General features: G+C 47.8%; 1 protein-coding gene across 5 annotated transcripts in view; it reads right to left on the reverse strand.

The window, feature by feature from the left end:
• gdpd5b (glycerophosphodiester phosphodiesterase domain containing 5b) overlaps positions 1-23164 on the reverse strand; it is a 78833-nt gene that overhangs the window by 18881 nt on the left and 36788 nt on the right. For all 5 annotated transcript variants that reach the window (XM_035384178.1, XM_035384180.1, XM_035384177.1 and 2 more), the window contains 3 exons: positions 19773-19938; positions 3734-3837; positions 663-756 (listed from right to left, as the gene is read on the reverse strand). In XM_035384178.1, coding sequence (XP_035240069.1) covers positions 663-756; positions 3734-3837; positions 19773-19889 — 315 coding nt within the window. In that variant the 5' untranslated portion in view covers positions 19890-19938. The remainder of the gene's footprint in view (positions 1-662; positions 757-3733; positions 3838-19772; positions 19939-23164) is intronic.

Consider the following 23164-nt stretch of genomic DNA (forward strand, 5'->3'; position numbering starts at 1 on the left):
CAGTAAGGTTGTGGAGAGGTTCATCAAAGCAACACAGGCCTTCTGTCAATACAGTGGCTAGAAAGGGAACCTCAGAGTTCCCCCAGAAAAAAACTATACCACACTAATATCTACTATAACTCACAAGTTGCCATTTAGCATTTTCTTTTTACTGGAAAGTAGATCCATTTTATGTCTTCAGATGAAAGCCAGGCTCTAAGCTGAACCCCAGGCAGAGTGTTTAGTTGGACAGACCAAGTACACTGAGGGTGGTGGTGATGGGAGGGGGTGGGGAGGGGGGGGGGGGGAGTAGGGGCAGCGGTGGGGTAGGTTAGTGGCAGTGGGGATGATGATGGGGCTGGTGGTGACAGTGGGAGCAGGTTAGCAGCAGTGGGGGCGGGGGCGGTAGCAGCAGTGGGGGCAGGTTTAGGGGCGAGGGTGGTAGCAGCAGTGGGGGTGGCGGTGGGGAGGGGGTAGCAGTGGGGGCAGATTTAGCAGCAGTGAGGGTGGCGGTGGGGAGGGGGTAGCAGTGGGGGCAGATTTAGCAGCAGTGAGGGCGGGTGTGGTAGCAGCAGTGGGGGCAGGTTTAGTGGCGGGGGTGGTAGCAGCAGTGAGGGTGGCGGTGGGGAGGGGGTAGCAGTGGGGGCAGATTTAGCAGCAGCGAGAGCAGGGGTGAGGCTCACCATTAGAAAGGTGATGTAGGTGAAGCCGACGGCCGTGGTGGCGAGGATGGAGACGGTCCCATCGCTCCACTCCCCCGATCTGTTATACAGCACCCTGCAGGAGCAGAGAAGAGCACTCAACAGCCGCCCTCTCCACACGATACACACACAAGCACACGCAACAGCGTGCGGCACACACACACAAGCTGCACAAATACCAGTGCGCGCAGCAGCACAGGAGAACAGGCCGCAGACAAACAGAGAAATCAGCAGTGAGGAATTTCGGACGCGCCCGTGGACAAAGCGCTCGTGTGGCATGGGTTGAAACCCCTGTCTAAAATTGCTCCTCAAGCTTCAACCAAGCTGCATCATCTTAAGGGCTTCAGTGTGGGACCTCATCACCAACTGACATGACTGGAATGTGTGCAACTCCAGTACAACAATAACAGCAAAAACAACAACATAAACATCAACATCAACAGCAACAGAAACACCAACAGCAACTGCGACTGCAACAACAGCAACAGCATCAACAGCAACAACAACAGCAACAGTAACATCAACAGCAACAATGACAGCATCAAGAACAAAAACAGCAACAATAACTGCATTGCTGCTTGTCTAAAAGGCCCCCTTATCCAGAGCAGTATACCTGGTTGAGGTCTAACTGGGTATTTACTGCAACAGCTGACCAGTGAAGAGGGACTTTGTTCAGTGGGACAAAATAACAGCATGCTCTCCATTTACGTAATCTGAATAACGTTATCCTACGTTACCCAGATCTATGGCTACCATACCAGGCTTCCTTTGTGTGTGCGTCATGCGATGTAATAAACTTTCAGGATTTTTGTCTCAGTTCAATATCATTCTGATCAGTGTCATGTGATGGGTCAGCAGCACAGACAGACAGTCAGACAGACAGACAGTGAGAGAGCCAAGCCTCTCCAATAACCCCATTAAGATCTTCCATTACTCCCCAGGGAAAATACTCCAGACACTACAGGGAAGGGCGATGCAGATTGTGGATTTCATTTTTTTTTTTTAATTGCACACTGACCTACATCAAAGGACACACTTTTATTATCGGAAGAGGAGAGGGGAGAGTGGGCTAGAGAGAGCATTTGTCAGAGTGAGAGAGAGAGAGAGAGCACGTAATTGATTGGTTTAAAGGACAGGATCATATAAGGAGAGCAAGAGAGAATGTATGTAACATAAAATTATCCAGAAGGAGAGGGCGAGGGAGGGAGGGATGGGGGGGAGAGTGAGAGAGACAGAAAGAGAGAGAGAGAGATGAAATGACCTTGAAGGAAGATGAAGAGCAGAAGCAGAAGCGTGGTTGATAGGGTGTCTGTTGGCTCATCTGTGAGGGAGTTTAGGACACTGTGCAAGAACTGACGGCTCACAGGTACAATGTGTCTGTGCTACAGACAGACTGGTCAGTGTAAGAACTGACGGCTCACAGGTACAATGTGTCTGTGCTACAGACAGACTGGTCTGTGTAAGGACTGACGGCTCACAGGTACAATGTGTCTGTGCTACAGACAAACTGGTCTGTGTAAGGACTGACGGCTCACAGGTACACTGTGTCTGTGCTACAGACAGACTGGTCTGTGTAAGGACTGACGGCTCACAGGTACACTGTGTCTGTGCTACAGACAGACTGGTCTGTGTAAGGACGGCTCACAGGTACAATGTGTCTGTGCTACAGACAGACTGGTCAGTGTAAGGACTGACGGCTCACAGGTACAATGTGTCTGTGCTACAGACAGACTGGTCAGTGTAAGGACTGACGGCTCACAGGTACACTGTGTCTGTGCTACAGACAGACTGGTCTGTGTAAGGACGGCTCACAGGTACAATGTGTCTGTGCTACAGATAGACTGGTCTGTGTAAGAACTGACGGCTCACAGGTACACTGTGTCTGTGCTACAGACAGACTGGTCAGTGTAAGGACTGGCAGGGCTCACAGGTACACTGTGTCTGTGCTACAGACAGACTGGTCTGTGTAAGGACGGCTCACAGGAACAATGTGTCTGTGCTACAGACAGACCGGTCAGTGTAAGGACTGACGGCTCACAGGTACAATGTGTCTGTGCTACAGACAGACCGGTCAGTGTAAGGACTGGCAGGGCTCACAGGTACACTGTGTCTGTGCTACAGACAGACTGGTCTGTGTAAGGACGGCTCACAGGAACAATGTGTCTGTGCTACAGACAGACCGGTCAGTGTAAGGACTGACGGCTCACAGGTACAATGTGTCTGTGCTACAGACAGACCGGTCAGTGTAAGGACTGGCAGGGCTCACAGGTACAATGTGTCTGTGCTACAGACAGACCGGTCAGTGTAAGGACTGGCAGGGCTCACAGGTACAATGTGTCTGTGCTACAGACAGACCGGTCAGTGTAAGGACTGGCAGGGCTAACAGGTACACGCAGGCCTGTGTGAAGCTCTGTGGTAACAGAAACGAGTGTGAAGGTGAACACGCTGTGGGCGGAGTCTCTCTGGGACCCCCGCCTCTGGCCCGGCACACGGCCAAATTCACCGAGCGCTCCGCCATCCCGTTCGCCGCGCAGAGTCAGGCGGGGCTGCGCCCGACCAGCTGTGGCGTCTCTCGGCAGGGTTGAACTTGCCGATTTCCGGTTTTCTTGGGGGCGGGTTACATGACGGCCCCGTCCCAAGAGCCTGGCCGGGTCAGGCGGCGGGGTCGTTTTATGTTGGTGGAGAGGACAGAGAGCCAAACCCGAATCTCGCCCCCCCCTCCACTCACCGCTTGGCACAGGCTACCTGTAATCTTTCCTGACAGGTGCCTGTCCACAGGATTATCCCCAAACGAGTTTGGGGAAGCCTTGAACGACTAATTACCTCTGACAGCGATGAGCTGTGAAGAGGTCATGTGATGTCATGTGAACAGGAAGGCTTGCTCCAGGGTCACAGGCAGAAGCGATTGGCTGCATTCACACTGATGACTGAGCGTGAGATTCGCAGCGTGAATCCTGCCAGTATGTAGTTTGCACCACTAACCTGTTGTTCGCCGTGAGGTCTACAACCTCCGGCATTGGATCTCTGGCCCCGCCCCCTCGCCCCGCACTCACCAGTTGAACTCGTTGTAGTCATTGTGGGCCTCCCACCAGAAGTACGACCAGATCAGGAGCAGAGAGAACGTGAGGACCAGGACAAGGGTCCACAGACACTCCCACTGAAAGGAGAAAACACACACACAAACACACACACACACATTACCACACTGATAAATCACTGAACACCAAGGTTATCTGTAGAGAGAGTGGATGGATTCATAGCCAGTTATGTGAAAAACACAAAGATTTGTGGAAATCCCCAAACAAACACGCATGCACACACACACACACAAGCACATACATACATACGCACACACAAACACACACACACACACACACACACGAAAGAGAAACTCCTTCAACTTCCACTGGAAAAACTATATGCATGACGGCATGTGCGTGCATTTGAGTTTGTGTGTGTGTGTATGTGTGTGTGTGTGTGTGTGTGTGTGTGTGTTTTGACAAGCGATGTTCTTAAATAACAAAATAAATGTCACTGGGATGTGCGCGTTTACTACGAACACAAAATAAAACGCCAGCCCACAGACTACAGTAACAGGAAGTTCTCTTCATTGTTGCACTAGCAGTAGATTATGGACGGAGCGCAGAGAGACAGCAAACGTTTAAAGGGCACTCGAAAATGTTGCGTAAGATCACCACTTTTGTGTGGGCATCAATGGGAGATGACAACAGCCTTGCACAACTGTGGCCCTATTCTTGATTCATTTTGATAACTACAACAAATCTGCTGTTGGTTCTGCTGTTACAATGAGTCTTTTTTGAACTATATGACCAAAAGTATCGGGACTCCTCACACAGTCTGGGACTGTTTTTCATGGTTTGGGCTAGGCCCCTTAGTTCCAGTGAAGGCAAATCTTACTGCAACAGCATACAATCACATTCTAGATGTTTCTGTGTTTCCCCAACAGTTAGGGGAAAGGCCCTTTCCTGTTTCAGCATGACAATATCCCTGGGTACACAGCGAGGTCCATATAGAAATGGTTTTGTCAAAAATGGTGTGGAAGAACTTGACTGGCCTGCACAGAGCCCTGATCTCGACCCCATCCTGCGCCTTTGGGGTCAATTGGAAAGCCAACTGCGAGCCAGGCCTAATCACCCAATCAGTGCCCGACCTCACTAATGCTCTTCTGGCTGAATGGAAGCAAATCCCTGCAGCAATGCTCCAACATTTAGCATAAAGCCTTCCCAGAAGAGTGGAGGTTGTTATAGCAGCAAAGGGTGGACCAACTCCATTTTAATGCCCGTAATTTTGGATGAGATGTTGAATGTCAGGTGTCCACAGACTTTCGGCCGTGTAATGTACATCAATGGGACAGGGGAACCTTTAATGTTCCCGAATGTAATATCAAATTCATGAGCCTCCTTGTGTCATTTGTACCAAATCTGCGAGAGTGCCAAGAGAGACCAGAGTTCCAAAACTTTAATTTTCAAAAGCCCATAATATGACTGTCGCCTGGACACTGAAACCCTGCCGAACATTGGAGTCAATCTCAGCCCCACTCTAATGCCTTGCATGCATCTTGTAGGCCTAGATTTCCTTTTATATGCCGACAGAGTGGAATCGTAAAGGAAGTGGAGAACATGGTCTTGTTTATGAGTGTAATGGTGTAATGAGCACAGCGATTGGCTGAGGGTAAGAATATGAAGGCCTATAGGGTTAGGGTTAGGGTTAGGACACGCATGTGTCAAAATGTGTTCTGCGTGTAAATCACATCAGTCCTCATTGTTTCGTGTAATATTTTACCGGTCAAGAAAAAAAAGTCTGCTGAACAGTTTGGTGAAGTTGACACTTGCCAGGTTGATTTGGTTTCCTTTTCCGTTTTTAAAAGGAGCAGGGACATAGTCTTTAAAAAGAAGGGCTTCATGGCGTAAATAAAATGCCATGATGTGGAAGGGGGAAAACAAAAGTTTTGTACAGTAATTTTACCATAATATTATGTTGCACAGCACCCTGTTCAAAATCACGTGCATGATGTTTTACTGCATAAATATTTTAGTCTCTGAGTTTACTGGGGTGGTATAATATTCGCTGTGTTCCAGCTGGGCGGGGCTCCAGGTATATAAGGCCAGAGCAGAGCAGCCCAGGGGACCAGTTTCTCAGAATGATATGCTGCAGGGCACACAGTAGGGATATATCTTCTGCGCATTAACATTTATTTATTTATTTATTTTATTAGTAAAGGCCTTTGTTTGTATGTCTCATCTTTCTCACACTGTAAATGTTCTGCATGTGAGCTGGGTCTGCAGAAGTCCTGTAAATGAGCATCACTGACTCACTGCCGCCATTTTAGTCTCACCCGCCTGCGCACTCGAAACCCCTACCTCGGCAAAATCGTTCACTTTTCAAACGTTTATCCAACACCCTAACGCACGGAAGCACGTCCAGTGGTGTTGTTATGTTATGGGTCTATATTAGACACGTAGCAGTTTCGCACAGCATACATATTTGATGACTGCAGCGATCACGTGACGAGTCGTGAGTAGGTCCACATCCTCCCCGGGCTCAGTGATGTCACCGGTCGTCTCATCTCCCTCCAGTGGATAGCGATGTCAGCTTGCATCGAATGCTCGGCGATAGCCTATCAGCAGCTGCGTGGACTGCTCCATTACATCTTCGAAAGATTAGAGGGGTCATAGGTCAAAGGGGAAGAGCTTTCGTTCTTGAAAATATTATCGTTTCCTTGGTTAGCAAGGTTGGGTTTTTAAGACCAATGAAATGAAATATTTGGACTTTTCAGTTTTGGCTTTCACCAAAGTGAGCTGTTGAGGTCAGTAGAGAATTTGGCTTCCGTGCTATCCCCAGTGAAAATGAGTGAGCTGAGCTTTTCTGTGCCTTCATCCCCCCCATCCCCCCCATCCCCCCCATTAGTAAAGCGCACCCTGTCCTATTTTTATCAGCCTCTCCAATCGGGCGGCACGAGAGCGAAATGCGTGTCGCCCTGTGGGGGTGCTGGTGAGTCAGCGCTGGCACGCTCCTGATTGGACGTCAGGCCACGGGGCCCCGTCCGGGCTCTTAAACAGCGCCCCGGCAGAATGAGCCATCCGGCGCCCCCGGCGCCCCCGGCGCCCCCCCCCCCCCCCCCCGGCCCCCGCGCTCGGCCGACAGACCGCGTCACGCTCGGGTTTCTGAATCGCCCCGACGGCGAGGGCCTTACAGGCGGCTGGCTTCCACAGCCCAGCGCGGCCCGGCAAGCTCCGCCCGCCGCGGAGAGCGTCGGGGGCGTCGCCGCTAAAGAGAAGTGACAGGGTCACCTGGGTCCCCCGTCCTGCCAGGGAGAAAGAGAGAGAGAGAGAGAGAACGAGAGGGAAGAGGGAGGGAGCGAGGGAGAGAGAGCGAGAGAGAGAGAGAACGAGAGGGAAGAGGGAGGGAGTGAGGGAGAGAGAGAGAGAGAGAGAGGGAGGGAAGAGGGAGGGAGTGAGGGAGAGGGAGGGAGGGAAGGAGAGAGAGAGAGAGAGGGGGAGGATGGGCGGTGACAGAGGGAGAGAGAGAGCAGGGACTCACCAGGCAGAAAGATTACATTAAACACATTTCCCTTTGAGCGGTTCAGCCGAGGTGGTCTGCAATGTGATTATAAGTGTGCGTTCTGAAACAGAAATCAATCTGTATCTGAAACACCGTCACACGCCCGGCAAAGGTGCACAAATTATGCTACGGATCGCAGGTTACAGGGTATTACAATTTTCTTTCTGGTGTACAGCCCTAAAATGAATATTTTCTAATGATGTCAACATCATGTGATAATTCTAGTGCCAAGGCATCAAGATTACTCTTATTCAAAACGTAAATAATCAGCAAGACAATTCAGGCATTCCTCAAACTGCCTTTTTAGTTCATACTGCCAGCCAATCATATGATTCCTACTCAAAATCACTAAAACAGTCAATGATTTAATGGGGCTATCAAAATAACCTTTCAAAAGGGGCTGGTGTTCCCACAACCATCTATACAATTATTCAAGAGATTCAGCCAAAGGACCCGATTAATTTAAGGTACCCCACCATCTTCAAGCCTTACAAATATTCTGCATTGAATAATGATTCATTCAATATAGTTTTTCCACCAAAGAATGTTACAATAACTAACTGAAAATGGCTTAGTAGATTCTCTACGCCTATCCTCATTGAGAATGCTTGAATCTATGAATATGCGAATTAGCAACGCTTGCTGCTGTGGTCCCGGGGTATTCAGCAGGCATGGCATCAGGATTCAAAATCAATTTCTTTGCAAAACCCCTCAATTTCTACCAGAGGTTCTGGAAGCAGTCATCTGTAAAATGTGTGCTACAAACACGGATTCCCTCTATGCTGTCAGATGCATCCACACGATTTTTCTACAGTTCCTACATCGGTATTGTATCCTAAAACTGCACAGTCTGTCATGTTCAACACACCAACTCTCACAACAATGTCACTGACTAGTCAGTTTTCTGTGCACTAAGGTTTCAGTTTACCACATCCACTCTCCTGTAATTTGCATATTTTTGCATAAAGGAATATGATAGGTTGGACATTTGTGATGTCACAAATTTTGCTCATACGTACACACTTCCAAATGAAATTTCAGGGAAGTACGGAAAAGCTCTCCATCTAAAAAAATACATACACATGCTTGTGTCTGTATGGCGTATGACGTATTTAATGATACAATTGTCACCACTTGACAGCCTTGGGGGGCTTTCAAATGGGGGGAAGGGAAAGGATTCTCCTGACCTTCACAAGGTCACTACTTCCCCGTTGCCATGACCGTTAAGCCCACGAGAGTAGGAAGCGCCACTCAGATGAGGTGGTGCATGCTGGGAAACAGATGGATTGGAGGTGGGGGTGTTTTCGGTCCTTCGCAGAGGTTTGATTGCCAGATAGTCAATGACTGGTAACATCCTGGAGGACGGCGTGAATCCGGGGACGTTCTGTAAGATCCTGACACAGAGCTCCCTACTGAGCACCGCACCTCAGCCATTAACCCTGTCGAATATCGAGACTTCAGAATGTCACCTTCGAGAAACAGACAGTATCATTCGTATGGCCATAGGGATGTATCTGTTTTCTCCCTGCCCCCTCTCCCCACTTTCTGCTCCGTAAACATAAAAGGGAGCATCCTTGGGGCAATTAAGTCATGTTACAGGTCTTTTCTCTGTACAAGCTTGGGGTATCCTGGGGGAGCTGCCTCTCCTTTGAATGCTTTACAACTTTATCGGAAGAGACACAGCATACCAACTGGGGTTCAGAACCCAGCACGGCTATGTGCCGCACAAAAATCCGTATTCTTTTAAATTTTGAATGCAACATATGAGATTTAACTGAAATCACTGAGTGAAAATCTTAATTCCCATATAGATATTGGTTATTTGGCCTGATAGTTGGAATCTCCATTTTTTAAGAACCAATTCCAGTTTCAAGCGTAAACCAACGTTTTGGTTTTGTTACATGGAAAATATTTAGCCTAAAGGTAGAGACTGCAACTGGAAAGGTTTAACAATTATTTGTAAATACAAATTCACCTCTTGTTGTCAGAAGCAGTACCAAATAGTTTCATTTTTATTTCTTTGATAGCTGAGCTGGATTAACTCCTAACACAGACATGTTTGATCTTTTTAGAAACGGCTTAAAACCAGGAATCTATTGTAGTGTGACGATAATATCATAGTGCTTAGCCCTGCTTCCAACAACATATGGCCACATTATTACATAAATGTGCAAGTTTTCAGACAAGACTGTCCCTGTCTGCAACCAGACCCCCACACTACACACCCCACCTCACCTTCATAAAGGCTGATCCAACAGATTGCTCCGCCTATAAACAAATTCTGAGATTTCATTAATTATTGACATCTTTGATAACAATTAACAAATGAAATTGATTAAATTATTTTCTTATGTTGCATAAGTGAGGTTTTTTAAATACATTTTATCATTTCAATTTTATGGAGTATCTTACGGGGAAAAATAGCAAAAAAATCATAAAAGATTTTGGCACATACATAGGGTTTTTAAAATAAGTAATGAATAAAACAACATTTAGAAAACACCCTTCGTAAATTACCAGCTGTTGAGTTATTCATCACATTGAAACTGAAAAATGAACTCTCACTGAGTGAAACTGTGGTTTAACTGCTATGCAAATTTGTCCTTGTTCCATAATTCATGGGCTAATTTGCATATGTTCCTAAAAAAATAACGTCACAGTACAAAAAATGCTTGCATTTGTGTCCACATGCAAAATATAAAATGTCATTTCGATTGGCGGAAAGGAATTTTTCCCCCTGTTCACCTGCGGTACCTCTGCTTAATCCTCACTTCCCCAGCAACCCCAAACAACATCCTGTCTATAATCTCACAGGGTGGCACGTGCACAGTCTGGATGGTGTGAAGGTCACCCCCATCACTGTCTCCAGCATCCCTTCTCAACACCAGTACAGACCAATCACTGGACTGAATCATTTACAGCCAAAAAAAAATAAGGATTTTCAGATTAATTTCAACAAAGGGCCATGAACTGTTCCCACTGGACACAGAGTTTCTCAGTGAGCAAACGATAGAACGTTCTGGCAGAAACCAGAGACTGCATTCATACATAAGGAACTTAACAACTCTGAGAAAAACAGGCAGTTACTTTGTTAAAAAACACCCTCCTACAGCCAAAAAGAGGAGGTGTTCATCTGCAAATAAATAAGCGAATGAGTTATTTTAAACAATAAATCACCAGGTGAAATGAACTGGGAGTGAATCCAAAAAAAGCAGCATAAGGTAAGAAAGTGGAGGAACTCCAAGGTAAAAAAATTATTTTTCATTTTCCTTTTGTTCTTTGATCAATTGAAACAGAACCGTACAGTGAACATTTCTGCCAAAGCCTTTCTCAGGGGCCAAAAATCACCCTCTTAAAATACGGGACAATTCTGTGTCCGGAGTGGGAAGCCCACCCCCCCCAGCCCCCCGATGCTTTGAATGCAGTTAACAAGCTGGAGTGAACCCCAAACAGTCCCGTATCAAATGCACACCCAGTCAGGGGAGCAGAGTCCTTTCAGCCCAGCTCATTAACTTAATCGTTTTTGGCTGGGTGCGCTGCAAAAATAGCTTTTCTCCATAAACGGCTGAATTATTAATTTTTTCTTTTTTTTTTTTTTTTTAACGCTGCACGTTTCCGGCGCCGCTCAGCGGGGCACGTGCGTTTTAGGGAGCTGCGCTGCATCAGAGCCCGCGCTCCGCTGGCCGGCAGACGGCCATAAATGGAGGGATGAAAAAGGATCAAGGGGCAATTTCCTTAAGTAGTACTGTAAACATTCGGCCTGCTGCAAAAATCAAGAGGAGTGCCCAGGTTTCTGAGGTCCTCAAAAACAAGAACAGCACGTTTCGTTCGCTTCATGTTCTCATTTGACTCGGATAAACCGTTGACGAATCAACATTTAAATTTGGTTAGAGCCATTTCATTCGCTACGCTACAGACTGTATATGGAGTATAGAAAAGCTGATGGTAATGGTTTTCCTGTAGCCCTTATTTGGCGATATTAATCTTGTTCAAAATGACAGTATGTGATCATGTATGGAGGCTACAGGCCACCGCTTAGCAGCTGGGCCAGCGATGGGCCGGCCTCAGCATAGAGAAGCACTTTGGGAACAGTGGCTACACCCGGGAGGTGTTGCCGGTTTGAAACCTGGCCTTGACAACAAGTCTCTTAAACCGAATCGCCATGGAAACGCGGTCAGCTGCACAAATTGGCGATGCGTGAGGATGGGGCAGTTGAACAGGGCTCTGTCAAAAGAACATGACAATTTCTGAGGAATACAATGACAGGCAGAGCATACTCGACTTCAGGGAGCGAGACCGAGAGCAGGAGCAGAACAGGAGCGGAGTGGGAGCAGAACAGGAGCAGAGTGGGAGCAGAACAGGAGCAGAGTGGGAGCAGAGTGGGAGCGGAGTGGGAGCAGAACAGGAACGGAGAGGGAGCGGAGTGGGAGCAGAACAGGAGCGGAGAGGGAGCGGAGTGGGAGCAATAGGGGGCGTGGCAATAGAAACATTTGGCACCATGCAAGTCCGGCGTTGAATGACGCATTTGTGTTTAAACTGATCCAGGCCGGGCTTTAACTCAAACGCTGGCACGTTGAGCTATTTTGGCGCCATTGGTAACGCACATGTGAATGCGTGAACGCATAACACAGACGTGAGAAATATTTAGTTAATTTCAATTCGACCATTTGAAATTCAAGCTCGTGTTCAGTTACGCAGTAGCCAATGCTAGCTATTTAGGCATTGCGCCCGTATGCTGTTTGTAGTGTAAGCTGCTTGAGTGAGAGACACAAGGAAGTGGGAGATCTGTGGAACACCGCCAAGCGACGGAGAGGCTGGCTGGAGGGTGTCTCTGGAGGGTGGGTGCCCAGGGGAACCATTTATCATAGTTTTTTAGCACTGGTATATAAGGGTAAAAAATATATATTTGAGGGGGAAAATAAATATTAAAATGAAAACTATTCAGTCTCACCTTTCTTTTGATATCATAAGTAATGGTTCGTAGAGATGCTTTTAACAAAGCCTCTCATAACACGCTTGCTCTTCAGTCGTGACAGAATTAGCCGCTGGCTGTGACGCTAATGCGCTGTTTTTAAAGAGAAAGAAATGGGGCAAATCTGATCTGCAATGGAACAACCCCCCCCCACCACATCCAAGGGTAATTTATTCTCATTAAACCAGGCTCTTGTATAACTGCACTGCAGTTTCTCTCGCGTTTCAGTCGCAAAAATACCCAAACTGAGCTACGCGACCTAATTCGAAACATTTGACAATCCTGCATTGACTGTAAAATTGGGCTCTAACGGTCTCGACCAATGGGAAACCCCTGAATCCAGACAAGTGTCAAATCAGCAATTGACATCTCAGCAAACAATGTTCCTCAGAAACAGACATTGTCCAGGAACTCACCCTACGGGCTTTAAATACAACTGCACATAAATAACAGTTTGACATCCCGCACTTGCACAACTAGAAATGACTTGGACAAACAATGGAAAACTGAATCGACCACAGAAAAGGTCATCACCTCAGCCAAGTTATTATCACCAGAATACAGAAAGACAGGAAAAAAAGTTAACAAGTCATTTAACTGAAGGAGTGAGTCACGCTATGACATCACTTTGGCATCAGCAGTGATGCTGCGCTGCGTCCTCACGCGATCACACGCCGTCCTGAGGGTGCGAGTACCTGCAGACATTCAAGCTTAAACTTGCACTGCAACCACAGCGTGGAAAACATACAGTTTTTTTTATCCCCCTCAGCTACAGGCCCAGACTGCCCCGAATCATCACCGTGCCCTTTTCTCCCATCCGCGAAACAGATCCGGGCGCGGAGCTGTGGCGACGTACTCGATGGCTGAAGTCGTTAACGCGTGCGGAGAGAGACCTTAAATGAGGAGCACCTGGCTTACCGTGGTGAGGGAAGAGAATCGTTAAAAAAAAAAAAAACGAACCAATAAAAAAAATTTTGACAAGGGCATTGTTGTAGACCTGCATGTACCTGTACGTCGGCTATCATCCCTGTCAGATGCGTTCCCCTCTTTATTTTCCGGCTCCCTCTAGAAAAATAGAAACACGGAACTCTCCCAGAGAGGCCCAGTCTTTCAACCAGGCCAAAAGTGCATTTCGCTCAAACCTGTGTGCGTATGCTTTTTTTCCGGAATTATCTATGTGAACCATGTCGACGTGCCTGCAGCCACATTAAAGCCAGGTGGGTAAATCCAGGTGGGTAAATCCAGTTTAGGCGGAGTGCGCATGCACTCTACAACGGGTGGGACGACACTGTCAATGAATACGGTTACAGGCCTAGTCAGTGAACTGAAGTTTACTCAAACGGAGCACCCGCAGTTTTCGCCATTGAGAGAAACTGGGGAAGCCATCTTTTTTTCTTTGTTGTCTGGGTGAACATGTTCTCCGGCAGCAGATGAGAACGTACAGAGATTTAAGGGAAGGTTTCGCTTTATGCCGCAAGGGAATGCTGACATCTGCAAAGGGCTTCATGGGAACAAGCGCTGATAAAATTGTCAATATTTCATCTGCTTCCGTGTGGAGAAACACACAACGGCAGCGATTGGGGGGTGGGGGGTGAGGGGGGGGGGGGGGGATGACATTCGCTGTACGGACAGTAAAAATGGTAATCAGGGAAAATGCCAGGGAGCGAAAGATGAATGTTCTGGTGGTGTTTACGTTTTTGGCTTTCGGCTGCAGTGATGTTGACTGTAATAGCAGGCCTGTATAGAGCCCTTCTGTTCTAATTACATGCAATTACCGCGCGCAGAGAGCTGCCTCTGGCTGCACGCAGGCAGCGGCGAGGAGTCCAGGAGGAATTCAATCTGACGGCTTTAACCACACTGACATATCCAGCTCATCTCTGAGGGCAAAGCATCCTCAAAGAGCACTCCTGCCCAGAGATCTGTATGCGGTTTGCCTCTCTCTCTCTCTCTCTCTTTCTCTCCCTCTCTCTGCCTCTCTCTCTCTTTCTCTCTCTCCCTCTCTGCCTCTCTCCCTCTCTCCCTCTCTCCTCCCACCCTCCATGAAATATAATGAGGGGGTCATAGAAGTTTCCAGAACACTGGGAGACAGATAAAGGTTTCCACGGCAATAAAAGAACAAAGACTCCTCCGCACGTGTGCTACCATCTGCTGAGCCGGGGAAGCGAGCGGACCCACCCCTGCGCTAGACAGCGCGAGAGTTTTATTTCCAGGTGACAGACTGCCTGCAATTTCACAGTCGCCTAGGTACCCAAAACACCTAACTACGACATGGAGAACGTCCACGCGCGCGATCATGCCAATATTAAAGGAGAGAGGGGCCGTAGACCCTGAGTGTTGCCGGGTGGCTCGCTCCGCTAAGGCGCTGGGGTTTTTCTGTGCTGACACACCCACACAGTCTGCTAACCAATCCAGGCCAGCATCCCAACAGGGCCTGGCACATACTGCCCAAGAAAGGAAGGATTCGGCTGGCCGGACTGACATCTCAACTGGGCAGTCCAAACTGGGCAAAAGGGAAATGTTATTTTATAAGAATAATTGTTTAAAAAATCTGATGGGATATAATATGCTGAGATGAAATGAGGACTGAGGCAGTTACAGACTCTACCTCAGGCAGGCAGTGCCAAAAACAGCCTGGGTCCTTCTCTGGCGGACAGTACCAAAGACAGCCTGGGTCCTTCTCTGGCGGACAGTACCAAAGACAGCCTGGGTCCTTTCAAGACTGGCAGTGCCAAAAACAGCCTGGGTCCTTCTCAGGTGGGCAGTGCCAAAGACAGCCTGGGTCATTTTAAGACTGGCAGTGCCAAAGACAGCCTGGGTCCTTGCAGTTTGTCTTTCTCCAAGCGCCAGATGCTGTGGGTCAGGAAGTACATTTGTCCTGAGGAAAGTTTTTTCTCACTGCTGCTGAAAAACGAAATTTTCAGAAACTGCAGTGTGTTCCAGGAAGTGTCGACCAAGACCTGGCCGGAGTACAAAGCAGCTCCTCAAAATGCTCGACAGCACCTGCCAGAACCACTACGGCAAATCACAGCCAGGATGGCTAAACTGTAGCACACGAGCAGCCAATCACAAAGCAAGTTGTGGGGAGGCAGTGGGATGCTAACACAATCAACACAACCAATGTTTACCATTCACAAAGCACACACTGGCTAAGTGCACCCGCAATCTGTTCAGCGTCTTTAACCAATCAGGAGCCTGTGTGCTAAGAACACGAGAGTTCCTCCAGCTTTTACTGGCTTACAGCTCAGGGCTATCTTAGTTCCAGCCACATTATCATTTCACATGAATTTTTAAATTCCCAGACAGTCCCAGATAACTTCTCCACCTCCTTGATTTGCAAAATGAGCGAGATCCTGCTTAACTCAAGGGTCTGAAGGAGGTCGAGTTGACTTAAATACTCATTACCGCTCATTCTGAAAATCAAAGAGTCTGGAGAGAAGCTGTGGAGGAGCAGGGGTTATTCACACATTATTCCAGTCAGAGGGGATCTCTCTTAGCTCCAGGTTCAAGGCAGACAGACATTGTACACTGAATAAATAACCGTGTGACAAGCCAAAAAAAACTCAGAGGTACCACAGTTCAGCCAGTTCTGAGATCCCAGAGGCCCGTGGTCCCTAGCCTGGGGCTGGGAACCAGCAGGACGGTCCCAGGCTCATCATAGCAGCCCTGTATATAAGGTACAGGCACGCTACCTCCTCTCTGTTCTGCATGTCTGTAGACCGCGAACCTGTCGAACGTGTGCGTGTTCACATACAGCACGCTCCCCTGCCAGACGTGTGCACGTTCACATGCAGTCTCTATCGCCCAGCACCCACACAGCAGCCCAAGAACTCCGAAAGGCAGAAAATTAATCGGCACTCCTGCGCAAAACACAAAGGTTATCCCACACACCGACTCCATCCTGAGAGGCCCGCTCATTTCCTGTGACCTCCGTCTGATAAATAACTCCACAGCACCGCGTGGTGCCTGTCATTTTTTAACAGAGCGCAAGAAGCAAATGTCAGGGAGAGGCCGGTTCGAGGCTGCTGTCAGGGATATTTGCAGACAGAAAAATTAATGGAGAAGTAAGTTGTCGCCACATAAGCCTTCATCCCTGAAGGTTACTTCCCATTATTCAGCCAGTTTGTCGGCTGTTGACAGACTACAGGGCAACCGTGTTACCACAGACACGCAAGCTCTCCAACTACACCCCCCCACCCGCCTCCCATCATCCCCCCTGCCCTGATCCCCCCGGCCCCCCCCCCCCCCGCCCCGCAACCTAACATGTCTCCTTGCACTGTTTATGACTCACCGGTTTAAACAATCATGTTGACCAACACCAGCCCTGGAGCAACTCGGTGCTCTTGACTTGAATTACAAAATGGCCGCTGTACTAATGCGCTGACTGAGGTGCTGATGCATGCGGATGAACTGCGGGTTTCTGAGGTGCTGATACATGCGGATGAACTGCGGGTTTCTGAGGTGCTGATACATGCGGATGAACTGCGGGTTTCTGAGGTGCTGATACATGCGGATGAACTGCGGGTTTCTGAGGTGCTGATACATGCGGATGAACTGCGGGTTTCTGAGGTGCTGATACATGCGGATGAACTGCGGGTTTCTGAGGTGCTGATACATGCGGATGAACTGCGGGTTTCTGAGGTGCTGATACATGCGGATGAACTGCGGGTGTCTGAGGTGCTGATACATGCGGATGAACTGCGGGTGTCTGAGGTGCTGATACATGCGGATGAACTGCGGGTGTCTGAGGTGCTGATACATGCGGATGAACTGCGGGTGTCTGAGGTGCTGATACATGCGGATGAACTGCGGGTGTCTGAGGTGCTGATGCATGCGGATGAACTGCGGGTTTCTGAGGTGCTGATACATGCGGATGAACTGCGGGTTTCTGAGGTGCTGATACATGCGGATGAACTGCGGGTTTCTGAGGTGCTGATACATGCGGATGAACTGCGGGTTTCTGAGGTGCTGATACATGCGGATGAACTGCGGGTTTCTGAGGTGCTGATACATGCGGATGAACTGCGGGTTTCTGAGGTGCTGATACATGCGGATGAACTGCGGGTTTCTGAGGTGCTGATACATGCGGATGAACTGCGGGTGTCTGAGGTGCTGATACATGCGGATGAACTGCGGGTGTCTGAGGTGCTGATACATGCGGATGAACTGCGGGTGTCTGAGGTGCTGATACATGCGGATGAACTGCGGGTGTCTGAGGTGCTGATACATGCGGATGAACTGCGGGTGTCTGAGGTGCTGATACATGCGGATGAACTGCGGGTGTCTGAGGTGCTGATACATGCGGATGAACTGAGGGTGTCTGAGGTGCTGATACATGCGGATGAACTGCGGGTGTCTGAGGTGCTGATACATGCGGATGAACTGCGGGTGTCTGAGGTGCTGATACATGCGGATGAACTGCGGGTTTCTGAGGTGCTGATACATGCGGATGAACTGCGGGTGTCTGAGGTGCTGATACATGCGGATGAACTGTGGGTGTCTGAGGTGCTGATACATGCGGATGAACTGCGGGTGTCTGAGGTGCTGATACATGCGGATGAACTGCGGGTGTCTGAGGTGCTGATACATGCGGATGAACTGCGGGTGTCTGAGGTGCTGATACATGCGGATGAACTGCGGGTGTCTGAGGTGCTGATACATGCGGATGAACTGCGGGTTTCTGAGGTGCTAAGGGTGAATGGAATCCAAGAGTCTTGAATTCTAAGTGTCATGAAATGAAAAGGAATTAAATTAAATGCAATAAGAGCCACTCAGAAATACACTACTTGGAAAAGTCCCATAATGAAATCTAGCAGTCTTTTGAAAAAAAAGCCCTTTTAAAATAAAACCTGTAATTATGAAAAAAATTACATTTAGTGGAACAATGTTGTTATGAAAATGAGTATGATGAAATTATATTTTATTCCAAGGATTTCAGTATTATTTAATTATTGGAGTGTTTCACAATTTATTGCCACATTTATTCATACGATTATTCATATCATAAAGCATATTTATTTATTTAATTTGGACCAAAATGGGATTCATTACATATTTAACAATACGGGAAAGCACACCCTCAGCCAGCCACAGACCAAACAGCAAATGGAGAGAGTGGGCGGGGCCAGGCAGCAGAGTGTAATAGTTGGCTGCACATTGATATGTGAATCGATTTGGACAATCGATCGATTTGAGCTCTTTTGTACTCAGCATGCACAGTAGAGGCTGTTTTCAGTCACTACAGAGTGCTTCACTGTCTCCTACTCTCTCCACTTCCTATATACGCTCTATGGCCTGGCCCCTCCCACTCTCTCCAGTTCCTGTATACGCTCTATGGCCTGGCCCCTCCCACTCTCTCCAGTTCCTATATACACTCTATACCTGGCCCCTCCCACCCTCTCCTGTTCCTATATACGCTCTATGGCCTGGCCCCTCCCACCCTCTCCAGTTCCTGTATACACTCCATGGCCTGGCCCCTCCCACTCTCTCCACTTCCTATATACGCTCTATGGCCTGGCCCCTCCCACTCTCTCCAGTTCCTGTATACGCTCTATGGCCTGGCCCCTCCCACTCTCTCCAGTTCCTATATACACTCCATGGCCTGGCCCCTCCCACCCTCTCCTGTTCCTATATATGCTCTATGGCCTGGCCCCTCCCACTCTCTCCAGTTCCTATATACGCTCTATGGCCTGGCCCCTCCCACTCTCTCCAGTTCCTGTATACGCTCTACAGCCTGGCCCCTCCCACCCTCTCCAGTTCCTATATACGCTCTATGGCCTGGCCCCTCCCACTCTCTCCAGTTCCTATATATGCTCTATGGCCTGGCCCCTCCCACTCTCTCCAGTTCCTGTGTACGCTCTATGGCCTGGCTCCTCCCACTCTCTCCAGTTCCTATATATGCCCTGTGCATGACCAGAGAAGCAGAAAGTTATTGTTATGACAAATGTCCCTTCCCTCTGGCTGTTCACCATGTCCTTGAAACCAAATCCCATTTTTAATAATAAGTAAAGGGGCAGGAATCTCTCTCTTGCTGTCTCCCCATTTCTTTCTGCAGATACAATCAATAATGTACCAAATGCATTTCCTGGAACTATGCATCATAACTTCAAGTCAGTGCATAAGTTTATTCAAAGGGAGATCCAAAACAGAGAGTATATTACAGTTATACCTAATAATGTATTCGAAGCAAGAGGGATTTATACCACAGAAAAGAGCCTCATTGTAATTTAACCACAACCGCGCTGTTGCTGAAGAAGCATTCAGAATCAGGGACACTCTCCTAAGAGGCTACAGTACAAACAGCAAGGAACATGGCATGTGTGTGCGTGTATGATTTCATATAAGTGCGGACTGTGCGGCTTGTGTGCATGTGGGGTTGTGCATAAGTGGGCGTTCGTACAGTATGTCTGTAAGTTATACGTGTATGCATGTTCGTTTGGTCGCTGCACGCGTGGTTGTCGTTGCGGCGTGTACATGTGCACAAACACGCGTGTCTGGCATCTGAAGCGTGTCACTGGCTGCTGCTGCCGGGCGGCGCTCACCTTGGTGGTGCTGTCATGTGACCTCTGGTAGCGTTTCCAGCGGCAGCCGTAAATCCCGGTCAGACATGACAAACACAGCTGCTTCTCGTAGACCTGCAGGGGCTGGTGCTTCACCATGCTACTTCCCCCTCCGGGCCCACTAACATCCCATTAAGAGCAGAGGACCCTGGGAAACGAAGGAAACACTGAGATCACTTTCTGTTTCCGTATGCAGAAAAAAATTAAATAATGAATATCATCAGATCAACCGTGGCCTTCAGTGGAAAAACCCACCGCGGAAAAACCCACCCTTTGGCACGAACGAACGGCTAGTCAGACAGCCAATTACAATGTCTTTGAGAAGAGGACAGAGAATTGGGAGGATAAATTAGGAAGATTTGGAGGAAAGATCAACACATTACGTTCATAACTTCCATTATTTTAATAGAAACATTCACCTTTTCAATAATTTTAATTCCAAGGGCAAAAAAGAAAAAAATTCTGAGGACTGTAAGCGTTTTAACTTCAAAAGCATCAGAGAAAACTTTCAACCTTCTTTTCTTCTGGAAAAGAATACGCTGCTCGAATGAGAGCAGCAGACCCAGCGCTGGTTCGTCATTCACCTGCTTCAGGCCCCGAGATCAAAGGTAGATTTTCCCCATTATTCCACCTTTTTAATACCGGTGAACGCAACAAATCACCTTGCACAAAGAGCTGGAGCAAGGGGTAACAACGCCATTGTGGACCAGATGTTAAAAAAATGACCTTGATATTTTTCCATTTCAAGGCCTGTCCCCGATTTGAAAAGTCTCTGTGCTAAATCTTTGCAGGAATAACGTCATGCAGAAACGTTATAAATCACGGGGAGGGGGGGGGGGGGCTCGCAAAATGGCCGCTACCTGAAAGAGGCCCTCTCTCTACGCTCCACACTTCGCCTTGAATTAACACGAAGGGCTGACCTCCCTCGCAGATGACGGCCAACTGCGTCTTACGACACGCGCGCACAGGCAGTCAGTTACAGCTTGTTCCTGCGTAGACCGTGTCCGTGTGCGGTCTAAGGTCAAACCCTGCGTCAGACGGCCACAAAGCTGGGTCCACGCGGAAAATATAAAACCCGTGTTGACAGTGTTTGCGTGGACGTCACGAGGGTTCAAAAAAGCAACAGTTAAAAGGCTGTCAATTTGCACTGCGATTGGAACATTAAGCTTACAGTCTGTCCATGGGGTTTTCAAATTCGTAGTCCCTTTCGCAGAATCCAGGAATCTTAGAAAGCAGCACTCACAAACTGAATTATTAATATTTTGTTATTATTAGAAATAAATTATTTACAATTATTAATTATTTATAATTCATTAGCTTAGAAGGCGCTGTCACCCACGGAAACGTGCAGCTAACAGACAGTCCATTTACAGCAGCTCAGCTTCGGTCCTGTGGTCCAGGACAAAACTGCAGTGCCCCACTTGTGTTTTGAACCTGCAACCTCTCAATTACGAGTCTACTGCATGTTCACCCTCGATGCTAGCCGGTGATTGTAATGTGACGCCTATATTCGTAAGAATCCCGCGTAGCCGTTTCCGTAGAAACCTTGCCCGTGTAAACTGGTGCTCTCGTGCTTCAGCGGGGCAGCTGACAGGTGACTGACAGCACACCCCCGCCCCGGTCGCTCGATCAGGAAGTCACGAAAATGAAAGGGAGACTCGGCGGCTGCCAGACTTACTCAGGTACTGGCGAATAAATCAAGGCGATTACTGCAAGCGGCTGAGGTCTCAGCACTGAAGTTTAAGGACAAAATGTCCCCACATTTAAATGTGGCTGCCAACATGATCGTAGCAATAAAGAAATGAAAAAAACATGCCACTTTTTTCTGACATGTAAAAAATGCGATTTAGGTTTGTGACTCCCGGCACATTCAATCCATTCAAACACTGAAAATAACTGCAATCAAATGAGTATTTTCAAAAACCTGCTGTTATGAGAAAAAGATTACCCTTTTGGGTCAAATGGACCTGTGCTTTGTAGTTGTCCAGTGACCTACAGTATGCACTTATTGTACGTTGCTTTGGATAAAAGCGTCTGCCAAATAAGTGTAATGTAATGTAATGGGATGGGACGGGATGTTGAAACCAACAATACAGACTCCTGTGCCTCGCTGACGTTTTCTTTGAGTCTCACAATTCATTTCTCGGGCAGTTAAAAAAGCAAAAAATAAAAAATAAAAATCAATCTGCGACCAAACAGGGATGGTTGCGGGAAGTCAATCTGTCATTTTGACTAATGGGGAAGGTGAGAACCTCAGAGTTTTACAAAACTGAACTGGGAGAATGGGGCACATTTACTGAAAATGGAAAAAACTAAATGAAAAGAGCACTGCTTATATCAGTCAATAGTTTGTTAGAAACCTTTTATACTGCGATGGTTGAAGTCCTTACACCTTATGACACAGTCTGTGTTTAGCAGAACAAAATTTCAACCACAGATACTGAAGGTGCAGGGTCTGATTTTTTACTGAAATCATGTGCATTTGAAATCAGAGAATAATTTTAAGTTATCCTTAAAAAGATAGCTGTTAAATACTGTGCAACCATCATTGTTCTTATAACATAATCTGCCAATCTGTCACTATGCTGTCTGTCCTGTGGTGAATGTATTGTTCTGTCATTTCTGCTTGTATTGCTTTAACTCTATTGTATTGGATGTTTTGTCATGTCTATGTTTGAATGTCAGAGGACCACAATGGAAAACAAGCCTGCTGGCTGTCTTGTGTTTCTGTCCTCCACAATTTAAAAAAAAAAAAGATTGCTGTTTGCAATGCAGTCTTACGAAATCTTGTTTTTAAATAGTCAAATAAATAAATTCATTAATTCATTAATTCATTCATTCATTCAAAAATGATACACACTCTGAATGTGACCCTCTCACTTACGTACATGACGGCCTTCCTTACGGCCAACACAGAAGAAAAAAACAATTGACGTTTGAAATGAGGGAGTCCAAAGAGACTAAATATTTTTTTGGAGAATGAAAATTTGCCACTGAGCTTTAGACTTTCAGGTGCCAGCGTATATGATCAGCACCCCTGAAATGTGCCACTGAGCTCATAAGAATTTAGCCGTAGCATACGCCAGGAATTTGAGAGCATTTCCGGTTGGGAAGAAGCACTGCTGAAGCAGTTCAGGGTTCAGGAGTTTAAGCAGCGCACGGGCACGCTGCAGCTGCGAGCTGAGGACGCAGCCCTGGCGTCAGCGGCCGATTGGACGGAGCCCGTGAGCCAGAGGAGCGGCGCGCGGCGGTAATCGCTCCCGCCATCTGGCCCCGGCGCGGCGGCCGCCATCGCCACGGGCTCCCGGCCAGCCCTCATTACCCCCCGGGGCCCGGCTTCCTGCGATTAGCCGAACCGACCGCGGGGGGGGAAC

Source organism: Anguilla anguilla, chromosome 12 (genome assembly GCF_013347855.1).
Source record: "Anguilla anguilla isolate fAngAng1 chromosome 12, fAngAng1.pri, whole genome shotgun sequence".
Taxonomy (NCBI): domain Eukaryota; kingdom Metazoa; phylum Chordata; class Actinopteri; order Anguilliformes; family Anguillidae; genus Anguilla; species Anguilla anguilla.